General features: G+C 45.9%; 10 protein-coding genes across 10 annotated transcripts; 7 read left to right on the forward strand and 3 right to left on the reverse strand.

The window, feature by feature from the left end:
- Window positions 1-297: 297 nt before the first annotated feature.
- CLUP02_06861 (uncharacterized protein) lies at window positions 298-1,903 on the forward strand (the record flags this gene model as incomplete). Its single annotated transcript, XM_049285858.1, has 4 exons — window positions 298-347; window positions 482-977; window positions 1,449-1,666; window positions 1,735-1,903. 4 exons carry the CDS (start codon window positions 298-300, stop codon window positions 1,901-1,903), a joined length of 933 nt encoding a protein of 310 aa, XP_049143001.1.
- A 1,262-nt stretch (window positions 1,904-3,165) lies between these two features.
- On the forward strand, window positions 3,166-3,883 carry CLUP02_06862 (uncharacterized protein; the record flags this gene model as incomplete). The annotated part of the gene is made up of 2 exons (XM_049285859.1): window positions 3,166-3,648; window positions 3,722-3,883. The coding sequence occupies 2 exons, from the start codon at window positions 3,166-3,168 to the stop codon at window positions 3,881-3,883; spliced, it is 645 nt and encodes a 214-aa protein (XP_049143002.1).
- A 1,283-nt stretch (window positions 3,884-5,166) lies between these two features.
- On the forward strand, window positions 5,167-6,261 carry CLUP02_06863 (major royal jelly protein; the record flags this gene model as incomplete). Its single annotated transcript, XM_049285860.1, has 1 exon — window positions 5,167-6,261. The coding sequence occupies one exon, from the start codon at window positions 5,167-5,169 to the stop codon at window positions 6,259-6,261; it is 1,095 nt and encodes a 364-aa protein (XP_049143003.1).
- A 1,535-nt stretch (window positions 6,262-7,796) lies between these two features.
- Window positions 7,797-10,237, forward strand: CLUP02_06864 (Sodium:neurotransmitter symporter family protein; the record flags this gene model as incomplete). The annotated part of the gene is made up of 3 exons (XM_049285861.1): window positions 7,797-8,837; window positions 8,941-9,729; window positions 9,782-10,237. Coding segments are annotated over 3 exons (2,286 nt in total), but the record flags the coding sequence as incomplete, so codon positions are not given.
- A 195-nt stretch (window positions 10,238-10,432) lies between these two features.
- On the forward strand, window positions 10,433-12,814 carry CLUP02_06865 (uncharacterized protein; the record flags this gene model as incomplete). The annotated part of the gene is made up of 5 exons (XM_049285862.1): window positions 10,433-10,446; window positions 10,786-11,258; window positions 11,316-11,799; window positions 11,851-12,608; window positions 12,669-12,814. The coding sequence occupies 5 exons, from the start codon at window positions 10,433-10,435 to the stop codon at window positions 12,812-12,814; spliced, it is 1,875 nt and encodes a 624-aa protein (XP_049143005.1).
- Window positions 12,815-12,887: 73 nt separating this feature from the next.
- On the forward strand, window positions 12,888-14,906 carry CLUP02_06866 (HHE domain-containing protein; the record flags this gene model as incomplete). Its single annotated transcript, XM_049285863.1, has 10 exons — window positions 12,888-12,989; window positions 13,210-13,355; window positions 13,426-13,431; window positions 13,489-13,546; window positions 13,601-13,636; window positions 13,713-13,820; window positions 13,869-13,946; window positions 14,012-14,054; window positions 14,135-14,562; window positions 14,622-14,906. The coding sequence occupies 10 exons, from the start codon at window positions 12,888-12,890 to the stop codon at window positions 14,904-14,906; spliced, it is 1,290 nt and encodes a 429-aa protein (XP_049143006.1).
- A 1,032-nt stretch (window positions 14,907-15,938) lies between these two features.
- CLUP02_06867 (glycosyl hydrolase family 61) lies at window positions 15,939-18,007 on the forward strand (the record flags this gene model as incomplete). The annotated part of the gene is made up of 4 exons (XM_049285864.1): window positions 15,939-16,512; window positions 16,745-16,791; window positions 17,245-17,856; window positions 17,921-18,007. The coding sequence occupies 4 exons, from the start codon at window positions 15,939-15,941 to the stop codon at window positions 18,005-18,007; spliced, it is 1,320 nt and encodes a 439-aa protein (XP_049143007.1).
- A 302-nt stretch (window positions 18,008-18,309) lies between these two features.
- Window positions 18,310-19,533, reverse strand: CLUP02_06868 (uncharacterized protein; the record flags this gene model as incomplete). The annotated part of the gene is made up of 1 exon (XM_049285865.1): window positions 18,310-19,533. One exon carries the CDS (start codon window positions 19,531-19,533, stop codon window positions 18,310-18,312), a length of 1,224 nt encoding a protein of 407 aa, XP_049143008.1.
- Window positions 19,534-19,931: 398 nt separating this feature from the next.
- Window positions 19,932-21,916, reverse strand: CLUP02_06869 (fungal cellulose binding domain-containing protein; the record flags this gene model as incomplete). Its single annotated transcript, XM_049285866.1, has 2 exons — window positions 19,932-21,704; window positions 21,869-21,916. The coding sequence occupies 2 exons, from the start codon at window positions 21,914-21,916 to the stop codon at window positions 19,932-19,934; spliced, it is 1,821 nt and encodes a 606-aa protein (XP_049143009.1).
- Window positions 21,917-26,588: 4,672 nt separating this feature from the next.
- Window positions 26,589-27,275, reverse strand: CLUP02_06870 (Cel74a; the record flags this gene model as incomplete). The annotated part of the gene is made up of 3 exons (XM_049285867.1): window positions 26,589-26,620; window positions 26,702-26,898; window positions 26,956-27,275. The coding sequence occupies 3 exons, from the start codon at window positions 27,273-27,275 to the stop codon at window positions 26,589-26,591; spliced, it is 549 nt and encodes a 182-aa protein (XP_049143010.1).
- Window positions 27,276-27,362: the final 87 nt, after the last annotated feature.

The raw sequence follows: 27,362 nt of genomic DNA on the forward strand, positions 1-27,362 counted from the left end.
GTAGTTAGTTCGAACCGTAGTTAACGAAGAGATTAATTAAACTATATAAATATCTGCGTTATAGGTATAAAAAGGAGGTTCTAACCGTAGGTTGGGCTAGCTACGATAATCGTAAATAGGGCCCCTAATTAGCCCCTGCGCAGTCGGCTGTATGCCGCGGTCGAATTAAACTTCCAATCCGATAATAATACCTCGAGCTATCCGGTGCGTAGAGGCCAAAAGTGAAGATATCACATCGGGCTTCACTTGTTACGGTCTACAATTTGTGGGAGAGATAACGACATCGGTACTAACACAATGCTTTCCGGAGAGTTACATAAACATCTGGAGACCTTTCGACGAGTTTAGTAGGACCTCCTTGAGCCATGCCACACAAACTACCATAAGCAGAAAGTTAGCCTTGAAAGGTGTACATGTACTAACAATTTTCGAATCAAGGTGATATCCCGAGTTTGGCTTACCCAGGCACTGCGTGCATTAGCGGGTGGACAACTGCGTGTTCCACGGATGTCACGGAGACAAGTGGAAAAACGCATGCACAAACTTGGTGCTGCCCCTCTGGCTGGGGCTGTCTCAGTGCTTCGAATGGTGGTATCCCTCACCGGGAATGTACAAGCCTCCTGAGTACTCCGACTGAAGTGTGGATCAACAACGTTGTAACTACGAGAGAAAGTGAAAGCACCATTACGACATCTTGGACGAAAGTCTTTCTCTCAAACCTGCCTAGAGGGGGCCCAATCATTATCAATCATCCTGTTTTTCCACTTTACGGCAAAGTTCCGCCTCGTCAGGTTGAAGGTGCCAGAGAGACCTCGTTATCTGGAGGGGCAATTGCTGGTATTGTAGTTGGAATCGTGGTTATACTCATGGCTCTCATTGGTTGTAGTTGGTCTATATGTCTTAAGAAGAGAAAGCAAGAACGGGGAACCCGGCTGCTACAAAGAGACACTGCCGTTGGGAGGGGAGAGCACTCTTTTGTGAGAGAAAACCATGACTCGAAAACGAAGTCACCAAATCATGATCGAGACGCTCAAGAGATGTGTACGTTAAGGCCATCTGCGGTAGAGCTCCCGTCCCATAGCCGAGCTGCCGAGGTCGAGGGAGATAGTCGCCCAGTTGAACTGGAATCTTAGGTAAACATTAGTAAAAGGAGCAACGAGAGCAAATTCGAACAAAAAGAAGCTACGTACTACCCCAAAGTCAAGGTCCATTACCGGGCGAGGAAACGTGTTCTGATATTCGACGCAGAATTAATCCTGTTTTCCAGATTATTTTAGCCCTTATGTGCGTGAAAAGCTCAGCAATTGCAAGTAAATCTTTCCTCCATGATTGTTTGGTAGGGTATACTTGCATACACGTATTTTCCGAGGTAAGTCATCGCAGAGTATCCTATAGATATATCCAGGATCTTCGACCTAGTATCTACGGCATCCTTCTGATAGACACAGGCCTCGAACGGCTACCCCAAAACATTACATAGTTGGAACGCGACGCTGCAAACTTGTATGTGCTTTGATGACCAGTTATGCCAAAGTTGGATTGAAATCACGCCTACAGCACGCATGGAATCGGACAACAGCGTGACCAATACCGTCCACAAATCATTGAAAGCTTATCGACAAAGAAGCCATTTGTTCAAAGTTGAGCAAACATCGCCGGGTTCCCTGTATTGAGACGTGAAGACTAATGCTCGCAGGGGCAGAGCCCGTGACGTAATGTGGAGCTTGAATTCAGGATCAGAAGAAGACGCATGCTTCATTTGACAATCTTCATCCCATGTAGCGAGCGGAGCTATGCCTACCTACCTTACCTAGTATTCAACACGCCTACTGTTCAAAAAGCAAAAACAGAGCCACACCGCCCAAGAGTGAATAGCCACGAAAGTGTTACTGATCAGATTTAACACTTGGAGATAGGTTCAGATGGCCATATCAATGAAGTATCTCTTGAGAATTGATGCAAAAAGGGACCGCCTTCGTAACTGTAGATCGGATGTTGGAGATTGAACCAGCCATCACCAGGCTGCAACTAAAAGTACGTTTGCCAATACTTGAAGTATTTCGGTACAGTTTTCAGCCATCGCATCTTAACCATGCATTTGCTCACTCATGTGATGTAAAAATGTTTCAGCCACAGGACCGCAAACATCTCCTAAGCTTGGTTCAAGATCCATTAGCAGGCCGTGGATGTTTGCCAGTAAATGCCTTTGAAGCCTGGAATTCCAAGGCGATCATGGCTTCAAGCTGGTGTAACATGACGTTTGTCTCGACTACTTGTAGCTCACGTCACCGTGCTCTTCATTGTAACTGGCAACGTTTGCTAACATTGCCAAACCAACAAACAAAACAGTCTGCTTGCCCCTTAACATATTGTGCAGCTTTTGGCGAATGATGTGATGACATCCGAAGAGCACGAATAGAATATCTTGACGGCTTCTGTTGGATGGTGGTGCTGGACGCGCAAGTCTGACCATTTGACTCTCCTGGACTTTCCAAATGCTTCTGGAGAGCTGGAGTCAATCTTTTGTACATCTTCGTTCTGATTGCCTGGGACGCCTGATAGATGTTCTTGGAAGTATTGGTTGCAAAGAGGCTGCATCATAGCTGCTAAGCGGGCCAGTGAGATCAATCGTTAAGGGGGCACGCATCCTCGGAACATGCAGGGAAGCTTAAGGAGATCAGATTCGTCGACTTCCTTTTCTTTGAGCCAAGAAAATAAGTGGAAAGAGCGGAAACCCTTGAGTTAATGATGCCCATTGCGAGATCAAGTCTTAACAGTGCTCTACGGTCTGCCAATTGTCCATGTCTGTTGGTTTGCTTGATTTTCCGTAGAGTGAGATTACGACACCACCCGTCCATGAAGATCAATTGATTACCTTTCCTATTTTGAGTAGTGTAGTCTCGATGTAGGATTGGATTCATGCAGCAGCTGAAGCTAGTAGGCAATCATGCATGGTTGGTCGCGATTGCGTCCTTCAAAGGAGTTAAGCAATAATACTCGATACGAGTTTTGGTTGCCGAGATGTGAGATACGGCTTCATGTTCATTTTAGGGGTTATAAGTAGCGATGGCTCTTCCTTCGTACGAGATCTTTTGATATCATCCCAAGGTCCAAACCAGCACATACACGCTTTATCCAAATCTAACCTGCACAGCAACGCCCACCATGCGAGCCAGCCTTCTTCATTTGATGTCATCAGCCACGATGATTGTTGCTGTAAGCTTGAACCCGACCAAGTCTTTGAAGCAAGAGCTAACTGATCAGGCTGTTATTCCCACGGATGTGCCCAAGGGCTACGGGCTGTACATTCCCGAATGGGAGTTTCAGACTCCAGAAGGAGAGAACATCACCATCAAGGGTACAATCCAAGAGGTCTATGCTACCCTCGGTAGTCTTAGTCCTCAGATGGCCCAGATGAATGGCTTCGACCTTGAAGCAATTTCGAATATTGCTCGTAGTGACGTGGAGAAGCGCGCCAAATTTCCCAGGGTCGATTGCCAGAGCTTGGAGGAGGGTCACACCGACATGTATGAGACGACCATGGAATACCTCAGGAGAGTTCCAGGGAAACCGAAGAACTCTGCTGGCCCGAGAGAATGTGGCCGCGTTAGCTGTGCTTGGAAGAGTGCGACTTGGTGGTGCAATGATGTGGGTTCTCCACCAGACTTATTCCTCAATTCTCCTTCATGAGGGTTGCATGGTTTTTGCTGACAAAATTCAGGCTCTGGAGGAGAAGGAGCTTAGTTCATTCGGTGAAATTGCCGATGGCGTACAAGTGATCTATCACGAATGCACCGACGTCGATAAACACTACTGGTGGTCCTCTGGTGAAGCTTACACCGACGATGATTGGAGTGTCCAATTTGGGTACGCACCATGCTAGGGCGGTCAACCAGATCAGAGGAACTCTATGAATTTCGTGCACTGCAAGAATGACGCTAGACACTAGAGATCGTACTTTTTTCGCTCAGTTACCTTGGCATGCCAGCTTATGGTTTTCTGCCATGAGGAAAGTCGATATCATAGTGGGAGAATACCTTGAGTAAAGGAAAGAGGGGGAGAGCTGTCAATACTCACATTTCCTATTCGACCTATCATTTTTTGGCTTGCCTGCGATCACAAATTTACAGTCCTTACTTTCAGTAAACTTAAAACTATATTGCAACTACCGAATGCATTAGCAACTTGAAGCGACCATAACTTCCGTCTATATTAATGCGGGACACAAATTGAAGTCTAGAAATCTGAGCAAAGCAGGGTCACATTTGAATTGTGCATAGTGACATGAGTTACAAACTTCCACCGTTGAAGAAGCCGATATCTCCGGCGAAGTTTCCGGCATCCATTTCTCTACTTTAGAGGCTCACTACCTAGGTGTTTCAGCCGAGTACAATGATCCCTCTTTTCTATTCACACCCATGTTGTTGGGAAATCATGACCTAAAGCTGACCGAGACCTCTCCGTCTTCTCTTGCTTAAACAGACCAATAAGCGCACGCTAATAGTCGCATATCTTTGCCTTTGGATGATGTTGACGGCTCCTCCGGAAAGAATGAGCAAAGCATGGATGGAATCGCGCCGTGAAAGGAAGGCTACGACAGCGCAATCTCCTATAGCATGTACGCAGCTTGATTCCTACTCTCGGCCGAATACCTCGGCTATTAACCCCTCTCATCTCGAAACTGCCATTTACAGAAGAAAGACGAGCTGGCCTTACAATACTATGTCGTACCGAAACTTCATGATTTGGTTAGCTCTGCTGATCCCCTTATTCATGCGCCCGGTAACCGTACGGCTAGAGGCCCGAGTGGCTCCGCACCGTGAACGTGGGGCTCATCCGAGCATCGCGGGCTGCTCCGCGTCGCCTCATGTCATGGCTACAATTAATATCTTGACTGATCCAGACCACAGATTTTGCCCTAACCTATCTGTACGCGAAAGGCTTGATTGATAATCAGCCCAATAATAGCTCAGTGCGTTGAACACTAACGACAGGCTGGAAAAAGGGGATGGGGCTGAAGATACACCCGACGCGTCATCTACGAGTACAACAGCTTATTACACCATTGCGTATATAAGCTTGTCTTGGACACCATGGAACTCTACCTAGCCAGATTTTCTGGGATATTTCAACACTCTTTTCTTTCCTATACTCGAAGAATTCGCCATGAGGGGTCGTTCTCTTACTCTCGCCACTTTGGCGTTAACAGCGCAGCTCGTTTCAGCGCTTGCACCCGGTCTTGAAATCGCCCTTACCTTGGACCGCGCAACTCAAGGCATCAGTATCTCGACTGATGGACGAAAATTCTTGACGCAGAGATATTCTACGACGGATGCACCTCAAGCCGTAGAGCTTCTTAGCAACGGCACGACTGTTCTGTACCCCGACTCAACGTGGAACTCCTGGACCTCAAACTCCACCCTGGACCCCAAGAAGGCCTTTGTCAGCATTGATGGTGCTCGCATCGGCCCCGATGGACGATTCTGGATCGTCGACGGCGGTACCACTGATAGTGATCGCAATCTTATCAATGGATCTAGCAAGCTCGTTGGCATCAACCTCGAGAGCAACCTCGTCGACAAGGCATACTATCTCGATAACCTTACAGAGACCGGTAGTGTCATCGACGATGTCCGTTTCAATGGAAACTACGCCTATCTCAGCGATACACTTGGCGCATTGGTGGTGATGGATCTTACCACTGGTCAAGGTCAGCGTGTACTCGTGGGTCACAGCTCGGCTCTGGCCTGGTTCCCCATGGCCTACAACGGTAGTCTTGTGCCGGGGTACCAGGGCGGAACCAGCACTCTTTCCGTTGGCCTCGATCAGATTGAGGTGTCCCCTGATGGTGTCTATCTGTACTATCAGCCTTGCAACGGCGGCATGTACCGCGTTAAGACCGAATTCGTCAACGGAGCCTTGACGAACAGCACTCTTGCTGCCAACCTCGGAGACTACGTTGAGCCATTCGCCCTGACCCCTTCCACTGGGGGCACCACTATTGACGGAGACGGAAACATCTATGTTAGCGACACCAACCTCCTCGCTATCTGGAAAGTCAAGCCGGACGGAACTTCGTCCATCCTTGTTCAGGATGATGCTCTGGTCTGGACCGATCTGATGTGGGTGGATGCGAACAAGACCCTTTGGCTTCCCGCCTCGCAGATGCGGCCCGGGGCGAACGGACTAATGGCCGATGGGCCTCACAACATTTTGACCTTTCCCATCGAGGCAGGTCCGTCTTTGATTGACCATGCCTAAAGCCAAGCTCACAGCACCACCATACAACTCTTACATCTTCTGTAAAAAACTACCATCTATAGACCCTGTGTATACATTAAATCTGATGACTCTTTGGGTTGGAACCCAAGACAGTCGAAAGTTTCCTGCTCATATCATGACTCTATATCTTATGGTTCCTCCCCCTCTCCGATAAGACGATGCCTTGCCTCCTTAGGTCTAAAAAGCTTCTTCTTTCATGTGTCTGAATGACACGGCTCTCACCACGCAATTGGTTTTGCGTTCAAAACTTGCAAACCCCGCTTTTGCACTATTTTGATCAAGAGACTTCGTGAATCCTCATCTACGTATGAAGTGGGCTGGTGGTATGACGTCGTCCAGGCAGGAAATCATGACTTGCTTGGCAGATGCCAAGTCGGAGAAATTCCGACTAGCAACATGAAAGTCGAGGTCCACTACACGGTGAAAGGTCCCATCATCCTATTTGCTCCAAATCCTGATTGTCCAGTCCGTAAATGTGATTTACCCAACGTTGAGAGGCCGCAAATTTCAGCATGAGATATTTGTGGTGGGGTCTTGCAGAAATGCACTGAAGCTTAGACTGACACACTGCGGCGATGTCTGCTTGACAGGTTGACACAAGCGTGAAGAACTCTGGAGCCACCTCGAGTGGAGCTAGCTTCCACTTCCCCCTCATTACATCCCCTGTACCTGTAATATTGGTGGCTTCTCGCGCTGGATCAAGAGATCCAGGCCATTCACGGCTTTGAGCCTTGAGTAAACTCACTTAAAAACTTGGTAGGCGGAATGGCAGGGTTCAACAGAGCCTTGCGCCATGCGATCCATCAAGCTTGGAGCTCACTCCGAGAAGTCTTCAATGACGTGGGCAGCTGAACGGTAGCATTCAACGTTGAAGATATCAGTGTGTGAGTGATGTCTCTTTCCCCGAATCACATCTTCTCCAGACCTCTCTTTTGCCCCTCGTTCGTCCATCACCCCACGTCAAGGTCTCACAATAACACGGCCAGCCGAACGACAAACCAACAGCATGTTTTCCCTTGCGAATCTGTATGTCAGACCGGGACGCCGCATAGTGGGGCGCTCGCGTCATCCCGCTCCGGTGATTCGACCGAACGACGCCCTTGGCTCCGTCCTCGGTCTTGGCCGGACGGATACCGGTGCCTCTCGCGCCCTCTAGGGCCTTGTCGCCAAGTCCGCCGAGCCTTGGGAGACCGGGATAGTCTCGCATCTCCGCCCCCAGCTCCCACCCGCGATGTCACGACAAACGGCTGATGGAGGATTCGCTAAATCTCTTGTCCTATGTAATTCCAAGACCTTATATCCATTCTCCACTTACTACAGCGCGTCGCGCTTATGAGTGGTCTTTCGTGAACCCCACGAAGCGTAGACTGAAAAGCAAGATTGCGTGCTTGGGATGAACGCCTCCTGGCGGCGGGCGGAAAGTGGAAAGTTCTGCAGTCCAGCCGGGTCGCGTTCAATATTTCTCGAACTCAATAAGTAGACAAGCATCGACAAGCGGTCTGGTACGTACCAAGGCACTGAGAAAGCTTTCTTCCTCTCCTGTCCTTTTCCTCTCCACCTCGGACTATCTTACTCAAGGCGATCTCTTGTCCCTCAGGGTTTCGTCATCCAAAGCCAGTCGCATCTCATACTTTGTTTTGCACTCACATGTTGACGACCAAAACTGCAACCTTGATATCGCACTCTCGCCGAACGAAATCCGGCCTCTTCTGTCGGACCGGACCGGACCTGCGTCTTTCTCGGGCCGCAAGCATCAACACGTGGTGATGGACGTGCTCAAGAAAATCGGGGGCTGGTTTGCTCCTCCGCCGAACAAAGCAGAAGACGGCCGTGATGCGTGGCCCTCAAGGGCCTCCTTTCTTCTAGCATCCATGGGTGGCTGCGCCGGAATGGGCAACCTCCTTCGGTACCCATCCCAGGTGTACAACAACCATGGCCTGCAGTGGTACATCCCATATCTGATGGCCGTTTTCATCGTTGCTATCCCGGTTCTCGTACTCGAGATTGCCATTGGACAGGCCTACCGTGGTGGTAGTGTTGTGGCCTACGCGAATGTCAACCAGAGACTGAAGGGGTTGGGACTATCGTTGATCTACGTTGGCTTTGTTGTCACGCCATACTTCGTCGTCAACTTGGCGTGGATTATGAGCTATTTCCGACATTCCTTCACCAGCCCATTACCATGGACCAACGAGCCCGATTACTTCTTCAACCGAAAGGTCGTTGCCAACGTTGACCCAATCGAGGGCAATCTAACGGCAGATGGCAGCAGCGTTTTGAACTACACCGAGTATCCCGGTACCGCTCTATTGGGGGAGACGACCGGATGGGCGGCCTTCACCTTCTTCCTCATGTATATCTCCATTTTCCGCGGCGTCGGGCTCACTGGCCGCGTCGTGTACTTTACGATGGGCCTGCCTATTGTTGTCACCATTGTGCTGATTGGTAGGTCTGTATCGCTTGAGAATGCGGGTGAAGGTGTGAAGCTCTACTTCGCGACATGGAGAGGCGACCAACTCGCAAGAGGTCAGGTCTGGCAGACAGCTTGTGGTCAGGTACGAACGCCCTTATCTACCCGCTTTATGTTGAACTTCGAGACTCTTCTCAGGGTACTCATTGAAGATGCATTCCACAGACCATGAACTGACCATTCTCTAGGTCTTCTTCAGCACGGGAGTGGGTTTCGGTTACTTTACATCGTATGCCTCATATAATCGACAGTATTCCAACGCAGTCATGGATTCAATCTTGATCGTTTGCAGCAATGTGCTCTTTGAGAACATCGCCGCATTTGCGGTCTTCGGCGTGGTCGGGTACCTCGGCATGCGACCCGACCCAGAGAACCCCATCGGAGGCTTCAGCGTTGGCTTCCTCACTTTACCTCAGGCAGTGGCCGAAATGCCCGGTGCCAATTTCTGGGCTGTAGCATTGTTTTTCACACTCATGGTCCTCGGCTACAGCTCAGCATTCGCCATGTTGGACGCCATCGTCACCCTGGTGATGGATACGGGAATCAAGGCTAGCAGGCCTATAGTTGTCACGACTCTTACGATCATGTCCTTCCTTCTGTGCCTTCCATACTGCACGGAGTTCGGCTACTACCTCCTGACTGGCATTGACCGGTGGACGAACGATGTTGCATTAGTCTTCGTTGTCTTTGCCGAATGCATTTCATCAACAAGTGTTTACCGTTGCAAAGATGTTATTGGACAAGTCGGCAAGCCAGCTTTTCTCATCTACAACACATGCTACATCCTAGCTATGGTCCTGGGAGTGGCCATCGCCCACGCTGTGCACCCAGGAGCTGGAGCTGGTGTTGGGTTCGGTATCTTCATCGGCGGAAGTATCGCCTCAAGTATCATTGGCAAAATCCCAGACTCCATTCCACCGAGGTTCTGGGGAAAGAACGCTTTCATCAGCAAGTTTTGGTATCTGGCCTTCTACTCTGTAAGTGTTCGTCTTCCGTTACAAAGACAATCAGTCTAACATTGTTGGTCAGGGAAACCAACTTCGGAGGGATCTCAACGTAGTCATCGGCAGCGGAAAGAACTGGAATATTCCGACATTCTGGCCCGTATTACTTCGCTACATCTCAGGGCCGATCTTGGCTATCGTCTACGGCTTTTCATACCCATCATTTTATGAACTCCGCTACGATCCATTGCATATCCTAGGCTTTGCTGTCGGCCACGTCGCTTTGATCTTGATTTTAGCCGGCTTCATAGTGCCGCGCTGGTTCAACGTCTTCATCCCAGTGCACCGTCGGAATGAAGGCAAGATGGCTTACGCTCCAAACGTCACCATCGGTGCAGACGAGGCTCAAGCTATCGCTGCTGGGACAATGGAGCAAGGAAACTCGCAGGCTCACTCGCACTCGGACGAGGGTGTTGGCAGAAAGGAGTCGCCTACCAATGACGGCCTCATTACAGAGGAGGAAAAGAAGACCGCCTTATAGAGCAGCTATGTGCCTGCAAGAGTATACAGTAAAGCGAAAGGGCGATTGAATTCACGGAGGACGATACATTACGTTGGATTGCAATTAACATGACATAGAATAATGTATCTCATCACCTTTCTCGGTATTCACTTGGCAGTCGTTGAATCCATTTCCGCTGGCTCCATAAGACATTCCGCTCACCGTCCTAGGTGAATGTTTCGACTAGTGTACGTAGAAGATCAAAGGCCAGTTCACCAAACCAGCTCGAAGCTCAGTGCAATTGAGTCAGGACTCTTGATTCAAAATTCTTTGAACAATTGTCGATCGACGCTCGGGGCATGTCGAAACATCTGAAAAGCCGGACAAGCCGAGGCTTGTTGCATTCTATGCGGAGGGGACACGGTTCGCCGGTGCGGGGAGGACGGCTAATGGACTCCAGCTAGAACCTTGAGAATATCATGATTAAGGTACATATGGATCATCTACAACTAGAGCAACTCCATACAACTCGTTGATTCTTCGGAAACTAGCTAAAAAAAAACTTCCTTGCCTTATTCCTTCGCAAGTCAACCAAATTTGATCATGCCTCTCAGGACCAATCTCCCAGGTCATCTCGCATCGCGCGCAAATGACACCGCGCGCATAGCATCGGCGTCCGGATCTGCAGCAGATAGGCGCCATGGGCTTGCTGAGCTCGCTCGAAATGAAGACATCCAGTACATTGTCGGCGACTGGATGTCAGAGTACAACATGACATCAAGGGGTGTCGCGAAGGCGACTGATCCCACAAACTCGTCTGAATTTGAGCCTTCATTTCTCGAAGCTATCGAGCCTGCGCTGCAATACTTGGATTCCAGGCGGATCAAACTTGCCGTCAATGCTGGCGCAAGCGATACGAAGAAGCTGCATGATGTTCTAGTTCACATGATTAGCGAGAAGGGCTTGAAGCTTAAAGTCGCCTGGATTGAGGGCGACGAGGTAATTGATGTTGTTAAAAAGGGGCTGAAGTCTGGAGAAGGATTTAAGAATCTGACAACGGGTACTTCACGACCCAACCAATCCCATGGCTTATGGTGCTAGATGCTGACAAGTCTAGGCGAGAATATCAAGGACTGGCCTTACGAACCCATCTACGCTCAGGCATATCTGGGCTGCTGGGGAATAGTTGAAGCATTCAAGCAAGGGGCTCATATCGTGTTGTGCGGCCGTGTAGCTGATGCTTCGCCGACCATTGCATGCGCAGCATACCATCATGGCTGGAAGCGTGATGACTACTCGCAGCTGGCGCACGCACTTGTTGCAGGTCACTTCATCGAATGCACGACTTACGTGACGGGCGGAAACTTTTCTGGGTTCAAGAGCTTGCCTGGTACTTCTGTCGAAATTGGATTTCCGATTGCCAAAGTCGAGGAAACTGGCGAGTTTACCGTCTACAAGCAAGCTCGAACGGGGGGTATGGTGACTCTGGAAACGTGCAAAGCTCAGCTTCTCTACGAGATCCAAGGGCCATATTACTACAATTCAGATGTCGCGGCCATCCTAGACAACATCAAGATGACACAGGTGGGACAGGATCAAGTGTATGTCGCCATCACAATACCCATTGAAAACTCCCACTGACATCGCTACAGTCGAGTCTTCAACGTCGGCAGTATGAAGCCTCCTCCGACTACAAAGGTTGGCATTACAGCCAAAGGCGGATATCAAGCCGAAGCCCATTACTTTCTTTGCGGCCTCGACATCAATGAGAAGGCGGCATTGTTTGAGCGTCAGCTTCGCCACGTTCTTGACGTAAAGTCTTTCTCTTGTCTCAAATTCAGCACCAACGGCTCTTGTCCAGAGAACCCCAAAAACCAAGATGCAGCAACTGTCGATCTCCGCATCTTTGCACAAGCGCGCGACCAAGCAGCGTTGTCGCCCTTGAAGTTCCTGAAACCAATTGTGGATAACATCATGCAAAGCTACCCCGGTGCAACATTCCACCTAGACACGCGACAAGCAATCCCAAAGGAGTACCATGAGTACTGGGTTAGCATTCTCCCGCAGAGCGCAGCAAAGCACGTGTGCCATTTACCGTGGAAGAGTCAAAAGGTCGACATTGAGCCCCCGCGGGACGCAGTGGACTTTTTGTACGACCAACCGACGTACGAGACCAAAAGCCCGACTGATGTGGCGACCTTGGGGCCAACTACAAGGGCACCGCTTGGGTATGTCGTACATGCGCGGTCGGGCGACAAGGGCTCCGACAGCAACGTTGGATTCTTTGTGCGGAATGCCGACGAGTGGGATTGGTTAAGGTCGATGTTGACGGTCGGGAAGATTCGTGATTTGCTAGGAGAGGATGACAAGGGTAAACCGGTTTTCCGTTTCGAGCTCCCACATCTCCATGGTGAGTTATTCTGTCCTTTAAAAAGGTCGATGGTGTCGTGTTTAACTGACTTGGAGGTAGCCGTGCACTTCCTATTGAAGGATCACCTGGATAGGGGCGTCTCTGCTAGCTCGTCTTACGATTTCCTTAGCAAGAACTTGGCAGAGTATCTACGATGCAAGCATGTCGACATCCCGGACAGGTTCTTGGCTCGTGGCAGAATCTGAAGGGCGAAATGGAGATATTCTTGTGAGGCAAAGACGCCGGAAGAGGTACACATAGGTACTTTTGCGATCCAAGATGGGTTACACCGAGGATCTGCGGCGTCAGCGGTGGAATTACGGGCTAACCTTTGACCGTAGTATGACGAGCCTCACGATGATGTGGCTGGGTGACGATTTGGTACACCACAGAAGGAAGAGTTGTGGTAAAGCGAATCATGCAACGGGAGAAAAGAGCCGAGCTCTTTGGTTCCTCTGTGGCTTATTACCCCGCCAAAAGCCTGACGACATAGCGTTGGCTGCCGCTTATCTTTTTCGCCGTTTGATGGCTGGGGTCGAGTTAGCTTGCAAAGCTTCTTGTCTCAGGCATATTCACCGGTACACTGAACCCGGCCCTTTAGATCAAACGAGACTTTGATTGTCCCTTCTGGAATTCAGAGAGTCTTGCGCAGGAACACAATAAGAGTCACGTTCTTTGGATGTTGGTTGGTTTAGATAACGAAGGTCAGCGGCGCAACACTGTCTTCCCTGTCGTGGCAAAGCCGACGTACGTGCCATGGTAATAAAGTTGCCATAATACCGGTTTTACCTTGATCCGTTTGCTCATCATGTTTTAGTGCTAGGTATTGACTAACGGAACATTGAGGGTACATAGTAGGTTGAAAGCCCACGTGGCACAGTCTGACGGTCGACACAGCTCGCCAGATCCCAAACCCTAGCATTCGGAAACGGCTTGGGGTGACGCGATGATGATAGAGTGGCGGACCAGAAAGAACAGGGCTGAGGCCCAAGGGCACACTCTTTCTCATGATTGCCAAACAAATCACCGTCCGGAATTCGCAACCGGATGCGTGGTCTACCATGCCGGAATAGGCAGTTCTTGATGCCGGTCAGTCATCCTTAGGGGGCCTTTGGGGGCGGAATCCCCAACCCAACCCAACCGCCGGACCACTCACTCCATGAATCCACGTCTCCGGAGCGGCTGCTCCACTTCGCGCCGGGAGCTCGGGGGGTCTAAAAGATGTCCCACTGATCTCCTTTGCTTCTCGGGATGCTGCAGCCTGTAAGCCTGCAAAGCCACCACGGATACCAAGGTACTTTGACAGGACCCCTCCCTTGCTGTGCTACTGTTCCTGGAGTGAGTGAGAGTGAGCGAGGGAAAGAGTGATAGCTTATCGGAGACTACTTGACAAGCTTGGGCAGACATGGCGGTGTCTGTCAGGTATCACAATAGGATCAGCCCCTGGTGAGACGCCATAGCCATGAGTCTCCGAAACGTCATTTGTGGGCTTGCTTACTTACTTTAGGCATGGGATTCCCTCTCAGTGGTCAGATTGATGATCTTATTCAAAACCATCTCTACCAAAGTTCGCGGGAAAACTCACCTTTTTCCGGTTGCCGTCCACCAGCACCTCAAATCCAACGAGTATCACCGTTCTATTTCGCCAGCTTCTCTTTCATGCTTCGAAGTAATCGGCCTCAGCACTATTCACCTCAATATCCGACCACGAAACATCAACATCATGACGAGACTCAGCGACGCGATCAAGGATGACCATCGGAAGATCGAGCAGGCATATCGATATATCCTCACATCAACCACTCTAGAAGACAAAGTCCGATGGAGGAGTGAGCTCAGCCTCGAACTGGCAAGGCATTGCATCAGCGAGGAACAAGTCCTCCTTCCAATCCTCACAGATCGACTGGCCGATGGCGAGTCTCGTAGCGCCAGGAATCACACGGACCGCGAAAGCGTAAGTTTAGCGTTGCCGCCCACCCATAGTCACATCGGCAAATTGACCGGTCGCTTTAGTTGAAGGAAAAGATTTGCCGCCTCCAAGCGATTCCAGTCGACGATGACAGCTTCGAAACCGAGTTAAGGGCTCTCTGGGTAGACCTGGCAGCCCACGTCCGCGATACCGACAACCAGGACGTGGCCCGGTTGGAAGAGTGCCTCACCATGACCGAGTCTGAGGAGCTTGCGAGGCAGTTTCGGCTCACGATGTCCTTGGCTCCGACGCGGAGTAACCCCTCGCCTGATCGCGGTCCGCCGTCTCAGCAGATCACAGACTTCCTCGCCACCAAAACTGGGCCTTGAATGCGCATGGCCCGATTTTGCGGGGTTGGTGAGGAGGGAATTCTGGGGAAGCATGGGTGAGACGTCCGATGATATACGGCATTATGACGGAGCAAGACCCTAGTGGTCACAGTAAATATTAATCATTATGGGTTTCTCTCAGTATGCTGGTTGCACCCAAGATAATGGCCTGGATTTCAATACTCTGACTACATCTCTTTTCTGACCTCGCATGTACTGTAACAAAACACATGATAAGCCTGAAGCCGACCGACCCGGAGTCGAGCAACTCCGGATGGGCCCGATCGGTGTCGACCACGGCGAGTTTGCCCCGGTATCTCTTTGTCACTTTCACGTCATAAGACCACGGCTTGCAGCACTTCCAGCACACCAGGACCACATCCATCTGTCTTCCAAATTTTCGCAGTTCATCTTTTCCTACGTAATCTTGTTGCGCAGGTACCCTCAGCTTGCGGAGCCAGTGAAGGTAATAGTGACTGCGGCATCGGAAACCGCCGGAGTCAACTCCGTTAGATACCAAAACTGCCGATGCATGACATGTGCCATAACTCTCTTCGTTCATACTTGGTCGCTCAATCATGCTTTGGCAATGCGCGCCAAAGCCAAACCTCCATTTGCTTGTAGTCCAAAGCTACCAAAAACCTGATTTAGCTCACAGTTCCAGACAGTGAACGCATGTAAGTTCATTACATGTGAGAGCATTTGCTCCACTTTACCATCACAAGGTGGTTTGAACCTTAGTCAAAGATGCACTTTCTTAGAACCTGATTGGAAACACTGTTACCCATCCGACCGTGAGCTTACATCACAATTTCCCAATATGCAGTCCTGAGAGGCAAAGTCCCTATTCCCCACAAGACTTTCTGTGGTCGGCGAGATAAGCGGAGGTCTAGTGCCCTTGGCCTCTGAGTTGTCGATTCCTGTCATGTTATTTAAGCTGGCTCCCCATGATACGGCCATGAAAGCCTATGGAGCTCTCATCTACGAACTTCTGAAGCCCCCGAGATTTCAACTCATCAGTCAACATTCAATATGTCGTACAAAGATTACGATGTACGGGACCAATACTCAACCCGCCGGCGGCACCACTCACCAGCCTACTCCGACTTGAGCGTCGGAAGTCCAGGGTACAGCCCGACAAGGGATGCCGGCGCTGCCCACGTCGCACACCAGCACTACGAGCCTCCCGATCGCAGAGGCCGCGTCGAAGTCTACGAAGAAGATAGATACAAACCAAGAATTAGAGACTATCACTACGAAGAGAGGCGTCCACGATCGCGACCAAGATCCGAGGTCTACGACTCCGACCGCAGCCATCGTAGCCACAGGGATGGGCACCATCGCCACCACAGCCACACACACAGCAGAAGCAAACGGAGGCATTCCACCTCCGGGCCCAATTGGGGTCAGGCCGCTGTTGCAGCTGCTAGTGCCGGTATCATTGAGGCGGGTCTGGCGCGGCATGACAGGGACCGAACGGCAAGAGTGATGACGGCGGCGGCGGGAGCCGGGGCGATTGACGCCGTCGCTGGGAAGCATGGAGAGAAGCCGTCTAGGACTTGGGAGAATGTTGTCGGAAGCACTGTTGGCGGCTTGGTAGTTGATCGTGTGGCTCATGGATCGGGACGCCGGCATTGTTGAGTTCACGGCGAGGGGCGCCCGGGTTCGGCGAGACGCAGCGCTTGCGTCGAGCCATGGAATTTCTTTAGCAAACACTCACGTAAAACCAGAGATATGCAACACTTGTTCAAGTTTTTCCCAGATCGTATCGAGTTAAGCAGTTCGTCTACGGCAACTGTTCTGGACCCTCGTCTTCGGAAACAGTCCCGAATTCCCAGCTCACGATCTCCGAAGTCCGCAACTGGCCGCCATCCGATCCATGTCGGTAAGACCAACGAGAGGTCCTCCCATCTGATTCCTGCCGGTGGGTGTCGGTGCCATTGGCTAGAACACCACTTACTTGAGACTAAGGGCGGCTCGATACAACACTATCGCCAAGCGATTCGCGGAGGATAAACGAGCTTAATCTAAATGCCGGATGAACTGGCCCCGCCAAGCTAGCATTGGCACCTTTATTCCATTATCAGTCTCACTTAGCGATGCAATCCGTTCTTGCCACCACCTCATGACCTTCCGCTCGTGGGATGCCGGAAGGGGTCGCCCCGTGCTCGCCGGCCTGGAACATCGTCGCGGTTGAGGGAGTCGTAAAGTCCGTTATGGACCATGTTCACGGCAGATTCGATATAAAATGATGAATGACCTCCCTTTCTCATGACCTACGCCGTGCGCGTTTGGATACTTGATGCTAAAGGAAAAGCAATAACTTTACAACATGAAGCTTCTCGGTCTCCTCGCTGCTGCCGGCCTCTGCCAGGCCCACACCATCTTCGTCTCCCTCGAGGCCGACGGCGTCAACAGCGGCGTCTCTCAAGGCATCCGTACCCCGGAGTACGACGGTCCTCAGACCGACGTCACGTCCCAGTACATCGCCTGCAACGGTGATCCGAACCCGACAAAGTCAACCGACAAAGTCATCACCGTGACAGCCGGGTCAACAGTGACAGCCGTCTGGCGCCACACCCTGACCAGCGGGCCTGAGGACGTCATGGACGCCAGCCACAAGGGACCAACTCTTGCCTACATGAAGAAGGTCACCGACGCCAAGACCGATCCCGGTACTGGCGCGGGATGGTTCAAGATCCAGGAGGACGGGCTGAGCAGTGGTGTCTGGGGAACGGAGCGCGTCATTGGTAATGCTGGGAAGCAGGCTATTACTATTCCCAAGTGTATTGCCAACGGACAGTACCTTCTCAGAGCTGAGATGATTGCCTTGCACGGCGCCAGCTCCTACCCGGGTGCACAACTGTACATGGAGTGTGCTCAGATTAATGTCGTTGGCGGGACCGCGGCCAAGAGCCCGTCGACTGTCAGCTTCCCTGGTGCTTACAAGGTCTGTTGTTGAATCGTTACCATCAAGCCACATGAGATGCACTGTTTACTGACTATCGTCTCAGGGATCCGATCCCGGCATCACAATCAACATCTACTACCCCGTTGTCACGAACTATACGATTCCAGGACCCGCGAAGTTCGCTTGCTAAATCTCAACATGTGCTTTCAGCGCTTTTGATGCATCAGTATCATTAGTCATCAGTACCATTAGTGGTACGGATGAACTCTTTGATGGTTGGAGACGGAGATTAACTTCATGTACATATTACCTGAGGAATCAAACTTGCACACACTGTGAAATTTCGATAGCTCTCCCAGACCTATGTTCCATTGCTTCAGAGCCTCTTGTATCATAGCTGGGTAATCGGCGCCAAAGCCTTCCGTTTATGGAATTCCGTAATGAATTCCGTAATGAAGAGCTTGCAGTCGAACTAAGAATCTTTCTCCTCCCCTAACACCACGCATAATGCTCATTGTTAATCAAAATCGGAGCGTCCTCTGGTCCCAAATCCTCGCCATCCTCGAACCATAGTAGACTAGCAATGCTATTACTCTGCCTCTCAACGTAAACGGCATCTAAGTCGCTTTGATCCAAAAGGTCCTTTACCATGGGAGATGGATCCCATAGTTGTACCTGGTCTAGCCTCCAATCTGCCGCCTCTGCTTGAGCAGCCTGCATCACAGCCTTCAACGCAGCAGCTTGCTCTGCATAATCTTTCATCGATATCGTGATGTTTGCTTCGCGTGGCTTGTTCGCAGTCTCATCCCCTTCTACCACAAGGCGTAGAATATAAAGAACATTCTTATTATCTGCACCCTCAATGCTATGGGGGTCTGGGTGCCTGTAGTAACGACGAACCCAAGTAGCCCAGACCTGTTTCCCAGCCACTCCAGTGATGACTCCCTTTATCACTGCCTTTTTACTAAAGATCTGCTTGGTAGCAAAGTCTTCTTTGCGAATGTGCCATAACATATGATTCAAGTCTGGTAGAATAACCACCCGCTTGCGTGACGGACTCGGTGTGGCCATGTCATTTTGTATCATGGCCTTGTCCCTGAGGCATAGGCTCTCCAGATCCGATTCGAAGATTGGCCGTGAAGTCGCAGGTTTCTTCATCTTTGCAGGCGGCAACACCAGGTGCCCGTTGATTGGGTTTGGTGTCCATCCCATCTTGGTATAAAACTCCTTTCCTATGTCTGAGTACAGGACGCTTCCAATGATCCTTCCGTTCTCGGACTGCCAACCGCGCAGAACCGTCGCTAACTCCTTCATGTGACGAGCTGCGAAGCCGCGGCCGCGAAACCTTTCTGGACAGAAGACGCTGGCGGCCCCATGAACGATTCTCTCCGTCATGTTCCCCATGCTATCGCTCACGAGACAGCGTTTGCGAAAGGTTTCACATGAGCAGAAGATATTCCGCTCATTTGGCGGCGAAGTTTTGTCAACGAGAACCCAGGTCGTCATGCCTCCGTCTTTTGCAAGTGGGACTGTGGTGAGGTACGCGGACTCGAGCATGTACAAGGGCTTAGTCAAAGAATCTTTCCATTCATCAGCCGTAATTGTCCATATCTGGATGCATTCTTCGGGTGTAGGATGGTCGAGGTGAAGATCTGAAGAGGAGGAGCTAGCGATTGCGACTTTAGACTTCGCCCGTGTACTTGTTAAGGAAGCCATTGTTTGTCTCAAGAAACCATGTGGCCGATTGAAGTTCAATTTGAGGTGATTTGAAGTCATCGGAAGCTTAGAGTTATTCCAGAAGTTTAAACTGAAGTTGCGCTAACAAGACAGCCGCTAAAGCCCTGAACAATTTTATGACCCCCCTGCATATTGCACACTTTGATGAGCGGGGTACCCCTAAAGTTGCTGTTGATACCTGGATTCGTGATCAAGACAATCCGTGCTTTCATCAGTGATAGCAGTGATGGAAAGTTCGCTGGCGTCTCACTTGACGTTAATAAGATAGCTTGAGGTTTTAAATCTTCAAAATTTACCAGTCTATTTACAGGTAATGAGTTTACAACTGAATCTACAGATGAATTGAATCGAGCTTTTCATACACAACATCCCCGCGCTCAGTGGCGGTGGGGAGCTCTTCCAAGACGCATGGGTCTGCTGCGAGCGTGCCTTCTGGCATGCGTAGCAGCTGGGGCCGCGGTGGAGTTGGAAACAGGGCACGAGGTGTACATGACACCGCGGCCGTTGGTACCAACATAGACAACGTTGGCCTCGTTGGCGGAACCAACTAGAGCAGCGCCGTCGAGAGCGCCAAAGCTGTAGGTGCCCTGGAGGTCAACCCACGAAGCACCGAGATCGGCGCTGGCGTAGAGCTTCTTGCCGTCGGCGGCCTCGCCAAAGACGTACAGGTTCCAGGCACTGCCTTCGCCCTTGCCGACGGAGACGGCGTGGGCGTTGGAAGGGCCAGAGATGGAGGTGAAGGTCTTGCCAAAGTCGGTGCTGTGGAAGACGCCCGAGTTGGTGGAGACGAATAGCTCGCCGGCTGTGGCGGGGTGAGCGGCAATGAAGCGGATTTCGGTGACGTTGCTCAGGGGAGACTCTGTGAAGGTGGCTGCACCGTCGGTAGAGACGTAAAAAGTGGCCTTGGAACCGGCGTAGAAGACGTCGTTCTTCTTCTTGTCGCTGGCGATGACGCTGCTCGCGGGGAGGGTGCTGTTCTCGGGCTTGCCTGCGTTGCGGATGACCTGGACGCCCTCGCTCTTGGAGGACCAGAGAATGACATCGCCGTCGGCAGAGTAGGCAACGGAGCCGTCGGTGATAGTGTTGCCGGTGGAGTTCACAACGGACCAAGTCTCACCGCCGTCGTTGCTGAGGGCAAGCTGAGGAGAGTCGGTGGCCTTACCGATGCGAGCAACCTTGTTGGGGCTGTTGCCGGCAAAGTCAACGTCGACACTGCTGGCCCACCAAGGGTTCGTCCAGGCGGATTGAGGGGCCTTGTCGACATCGGCGGCGGTCTTGTAGGTGAAGCCGTTGTTGTCAAGAGTCGCGAAGAAGAGCTCAGGGCCCTCAGCGGCACTGGCCAAGGCACCGACTGCCATCTCCTCGATACCGGAAGCAAGACTCTGGATGGTGATGGTCTTGTTCTTGTCCCAGTTGGTCAGGTCGTTGCTACCGTACAGGGTAAGGCCGGTGCCGTAGAAGAACTTGTCGCTGTTGGTGGGGTCAATTGAGAGGGACTCAATCATCCAGCCGAGCTTCTTGGTGTCGATGTCGAGGAAGTTCGTCTCGATCCAGGGAGCGTTGGGGGCGCTGATGGTGTACTGCGGCGCAACCTTGCCATCGGCACCGTAGCTCCAGATTCTCTTCCAGGTCGCGCCGGAGTCAGTGGAGCGGAAGAGGATGGCATCGGGATACCAGCTGTTCAGGGTGGCGACAACGATCGTTCCAGGCTTCTGCATATCGACACCGAGTCCACCAAAGCCGTAGTAGAGATCGCTACCAGTGGTGGGGGTGATATCGGTCCACTTGCTCGAAGTCAGGTCGTACTTCCAGACACCGCCCTGGGTGCCATCGTAGGGGCCGGTTCCATCGGAGTAGGTGAAGTAAATGACCTTCTCGGCGGGTTGGAGCACAGCCTTGTGGGGGAAGAACTTCTTGGGCTGGCCATCGACAGGGCCCCAGGTGGCACCGGCGTCAGTGCTCACGTAGACGGATGCAGTGGTGTTGTCGGCGGTTCCAACAAAGATTCTCGAGGTCGCACCGTTGACGACGTCGGAGGTCTCGTCGAAGGTGACGAAGGTCAGACCTTGAAGGTCACCGTTGTAGGCATCGCTCGCTGCGCCAGGGCGGAAAGTACCGACGGCCTCGAAAGTAGAGACCTTTACGGCAGACTGCAAGAGGCACTCCGCCAAAACCGTTCTTTTTAATAGACCTATAGCTACCGTAAATTTAAGGCATTAATAGCGCAACTTTCTTATATATACAAATAAATATTATAATAAATCCCGTACATTATTATAAGGAATTATTTACGACTATAAGTAGTAGTAATTACGTAAGGGTGATTACGCTGCTTAGCGAAAGTAAGGTAGCTAGGGGGCATATTCTCTTTATTAATTTCTATTACTAATTAATTTCCTTTTCTTCTTAACTAACCTAATATTCCTTAAATAAGGTAAGTAATCTACTTACGCCCCTATAGTTACTTATTAATAACTATATTTTACTTTATTATACTTTATACCCTTTTTTACTTTACTTTTATTACTATTACCTAATTATGTATGCAATTATAAGTATAATATTCGTAATTTACTAATTAAAAATATTAATTAAGTATAATTAGGTAATTTATATATAATTATTAATATAATTTTTACTAATTAGTAATTATATTTCTTTTTAAGTTAATATATGCGCAATTATAAATATAATTACGTATATATACCTATTTATAATTTAATTCTTTTTATTTACTTTTTTCTTTAGTATTAACTATTTATATATATATACTAATAATTTCGTATAAGACACTCCCTTTTTTAATAATCGTATATACTATATAATACTTATAATAAGCGCTTAATATAGCGTTCTAGCCCGTATTAAAAGTATATAGCTCCTAATAGTCCCTATATACTAACTTATATAATACCTTAACGACCTTATATCTTATAAAATAACCTCTTACCTCCTTATTAATACGTATACTTCTATATAATAGCTTCTTTATTATATAAATTCTTATATTATTTATAAGCTCTTTATTTTCCCTTTTAAAAACTTTTTATTAAATCTATAACTTTAATATTATATAGGTTAGTATATACTACCCTATATTATTTAATATTATTATACTAACTTATATAATCTAGCCCTAGCGTTAAATTAAGTTTAACCCTAAAATTACTAAAAATAGCCGTTATATACCCCTAGATATTACTATAACTCGTACTTAAGCTACTAATACTATTTAAATAACCGTATATAGTAATGCTAAAACTAGTACTAAGTTATATACTTATTATAAAGCTAGTAAAAGCATTTTTACTAATTACGTTACTTTTACGAATAAGGGCTACTCTAATTATAATTATATATTTATTATATACGAGTATACGCTTATTACGCCTCCCGTTATTATTTATATATTACCCTATATTACTTTATATTTATTTATAATTTATTAATAATTTATATTAACTCGTAATACGCTTACTAAGGTTATTAAGCGCGGTTATAACTATAAAGGTCGTAATAAAGTCCGTATTAGCGCTCTACTTAAGTCTTTAAGTACTATCCCCGCTATATACCTCCGTATAATAATAAAAGCCCTTAAATAAATAACTAAGTAGGCTAAAAATAATAAAGAGGGTATATATAATAGTATATAGGATTATAAAAAGCGGTACTAACTTATATAAACTCTAAATAAAAAGTAATTAATTTAATATTTTTATATAATATAGTATAGGAGTTTATATAGGTATATATTAGGATATAGTATAGTTAGGTTTAATACCCGGGTAATAAGGCCCCTATAGAGTTATAGGGTACTTATTAGCTATAAGCTAGAGTATACGCGCTTAGTTTAGCCCGTAAGAGGCCGTAATTAATTATATAAAGGCTCCCCCTAAAGTTTAACGTTTTTAATAAAATTATAAAACTTTTATTTATTATATATTATTATTATATACTTTTCTATCTTTTTTAATATTATAAATCCCTATAAGTATTTATATTTCTATATATATACTTATAAGACCTTATAAATAAAAAGATACCCCTATATATTACTATAATTATATATAAATATTTACCCCTTATTTAAAATTTCTTTCTTAGTTTCTTATTTTATATATTACTACTTTTTTAAAATAGCATAACCGCATATTAATCTTTTACTATATTAAACGATAATTATTATAAAATTAAAAAGTAATTAGACTTATAATATAATTATTATATATATCTTTGTAATTTTTGATACCAGAATTATAAAGCGAACTTTCGAATATTAACTTTTAAAATAAGACTTATAATAAGAAAAATATACGGTCTTTTTTAAAGATCTATTAATTTATATCTAAGAATTATTCTTTCAATAATACTTAAATAATAAAAATATTCTTTTTTAATTCTAGTCTAAAAGATTTATAATTACGGCTATAGGATTATTAACACTTCGTTAACAAAATTAGCTTTAGTAACGATAAATACTAAAATAACTCGTAATTATATAATAATAATTAAAAAAGTTTTTTTTTAATATACTAGAGGTTACTTACCGTACTAAAGGGTATAGTAAAAAGTATTTTTATATATAGGTTCGCTAATAAGCTTATATTATTAACTAAAATAAACTTTATTTTATATATTACAAAACCTTTCTATAACAAATTTAAAATCGGTTAAGTAAAATAAAATACTAGTATAAAAGGTTTATAACTCCTAAACTAAATTATATTTAGTTTTTAAATACGTGTAATAAGCTTTTACTATTTAAATTTAAAATCTATATTAATATTAATACTTATTTATAATTTATTATATAGTTTTATATAGGGGTTTTTACTTATACGTCCCGGAATATACTTATATAATATCTTATTATTATTTAATAACGGGGATTTACGCTATTACGAGTTCGTTTAGACTAAAACAAAAAACCGTTCTTATATCTAATATTTATTACTACTTTTTTTAATACCGTTTAATAATAAAAAGTCTAATTATATTCTATAATTATTAAATCTTTAATAAAAGTATTTATAATATTAAAATTAAGAGTTAGTAAAATCGTCTTTATTAAAATAGATTAGTATATTAGTGGGTAAGTAATATATATTTTAATATATATAAGTATACTTACGTTTATAAAAATATTTCTAACTACTTAAGTTCTAAGGGCTATTTTATATAGATATACTCTCTAACTAAATTATATTTCTATTTATATATATACTACTAATTCGTTCTAATTTTATTAACTTCGTATAAATTTAGAACTCTTATTAAATTCGTTATTAAAAAGGTCGCCCTTATGTTATTTCTAATTAGCTATAGTAACTATATTATTAACCTATATTACGAACTATATAAAACTTTATATAGCTAATTAACTAAGACTAAGTTTAATAATTATTAAATACTATTTAAAATAGTAATAATCTAAACGTATATCTTTCTTAAGCTATTTTATAGATTTATACCTTAATTATTAAGGGCTCCCTAACTATATTAGCTAAAAGTACGAAGTTTAGTAAGGCTAATTATGCTTATTTTAAAGCGTATTAATATTTTCGTATTTATTTAAAATAGTATATATATAATAAGCTTTAACTAGAAGTTATTTTACTTAGTAAACTATAAAGTAATATTATATAAATTAAATAGAAATTAGAAAACTTTAGAATTAATCTTAGAGTATTAAATAGCTTCGTAATTATAAATAATACTAAGGACGAAAAGAAATTATAAATATAATTATAATTTATTCTAAACTATTTACTAACGAGAATACTCGTTTCTATCTTTATAATATACTAAGTTATTTATTATTATAAACTTTATCTTCTTATCGAACTATTATAATCTCGTTTTTTTTATTATTTTTATCTTTTTTAACCTTTTTCTTAGCCTTTACCTCCTTCTTAACGATCTCCTTTTCTTACTTAACTAATAATTCCTCTTTAATTTTTATTGTTAGTTTAATACTAATACTTATTAAAAGCCGTGTTTTTAAAACATTTCTATACGTCGTTTTACCTAAAGTTTTAGTTATAATTAGCTTTATATAACCTTTTCCTTTTTTTATTAGCTAAGGTTTAATAACTAGCAACTTAATTTTAGTTTAAAAAATAATAAAAAGTTAGTAATTATCTTTTTTATATAAAATCGTAGCTTTAAAAAGGAATCTCTCTAAATTTATAGCTTCGTACGCTACTTTATAATATTCTAACATTTTATAAAAACAATTTATATTAATTAGAAATACTATCTACTCTATTAAAAGAATTTATTAGTTTATTATAAAATATAAAATAATAAATCGTATTATATTTTAATATAAAATAAACGTTAAAAAGTAATTAAACTAAACTTTCTTAATAAACTTTTTAATGACTTAAATATTAATATAAGTTATTACTTAGAAACCGTTAAGTTCGTTTTTAAAAAAGAATGCGTTATATAATATAATAAAAATATTAATTATTAGTAATTACTTTAGCTCTTTTTTGATTTATTAAATACTTCGTTCTCGCTCTTTTAAACTTATAAAAAGAGATTTTATTAATATTAAAACTTATACGTTTATATATTCTTATTATATCAAAAAGGCAAAGCTTATATAAGTATTATTATTAATCGGTCGTTTTAAAATAGCTTTATAAAAAGGTATTATAAAGTCGATTAGTTTAGTAACGTCTTATATAAAGACTAAAAGTTATTATAATCTATATTATCATATTTATAAGTGAGCTATTAGTTTAATAACTTAAATAAAGAGTAATTTTTATTTATAAAAGGGCAAAAAGTAGTAATTACTTCTATAATAAAATTATAAAAAAAAAAAAAACTTTTATATCGGGGTACGATATTATATAATTTTATATACTATTATATAATTTAATATATTATAAAATTAAAATATTTCTTAAACCGTAAATCTTTATAACCCCTATTTATAAGTTACTATACTAATCTAGACCCTATCTTAAGCAATAGGGTAACTGTAAAATACGATTTCTACTTTAATATATAAAAAAAGTGTTTTAGCAGAGTGCCTCTTGTAGTCTGCCGTAACCTTGGAGAAAGTCGCACTTAATCAATTATACTCTGTCAGAAAACCGAATTGAGGGGAGATCGTGGATGGAATTCTGCTCACCAGCGTCTGTGCTCTTCCACAAACCGTTGCCGCTGCGGGCACCAAAGAAGATAATCTCCGAGTTCTTGGGGTCGACAGCCAACCGCTCACCGGTTCCGCGACCGGGCATGTTGCCGCCGACCTTGAAGGGAAGAGTGGTGGTCTCCCAGGTCTCTCCCTTGTCGGAGCTGCGCGCGAAAGTTCCATTCTTGGGGTCCCTGCTATAGTTTAGCTTCGATGCGGGATGTCAAGTTGAGCTGCAGAGCAGTGCTTACCAGTCGTTGGTGTACATGCCAGTAGCAATGTAGACCTTGTTCGCATCCTGGGCGTCAACCGCAAGAGCGTCGATGCCCCATCGGTTCCAGTTGGCGTCATCGGCAAATCCGTTGGCGTCGGTAATGGGAGTCCACGAGTCGTCGGCGTTCAGTCTGTACAGACCTCCAATGTCGGTGCGTGCGTATGCGACTCCCTTCTCGGTTGGGTGGAAGACGATGGACGGCACGAAGCCGCCACCGCCTCCGGTGTGGACGTTCTTCCACGAGCACGCGGCGCGAACGGACGCCGCGGCCGCCAAAATAAGACCGGCGCTTCTCATGATTGGATGTGGTAGGCTAGGTCACTCGAAACTTGAAAGAATGGTGAATCGTAGATGGACCAGCCAAGTGAAATGAATGTTTGGTAC

Source organism: Colletotrichum lupini, chromosome 3 (genome assembly GCF_023278565.1).
Source record: "Colletotrichum lupini chromosome 3, complete sequence".
Classification (NCBI taxonomy): domain Eukaryota; kingdom Fungi; phylum Ascomycota; class Sordariomycetes; order Glomerellales; family Glomerellaceae; genus Colletotrichum; species Colletotrichum lupini.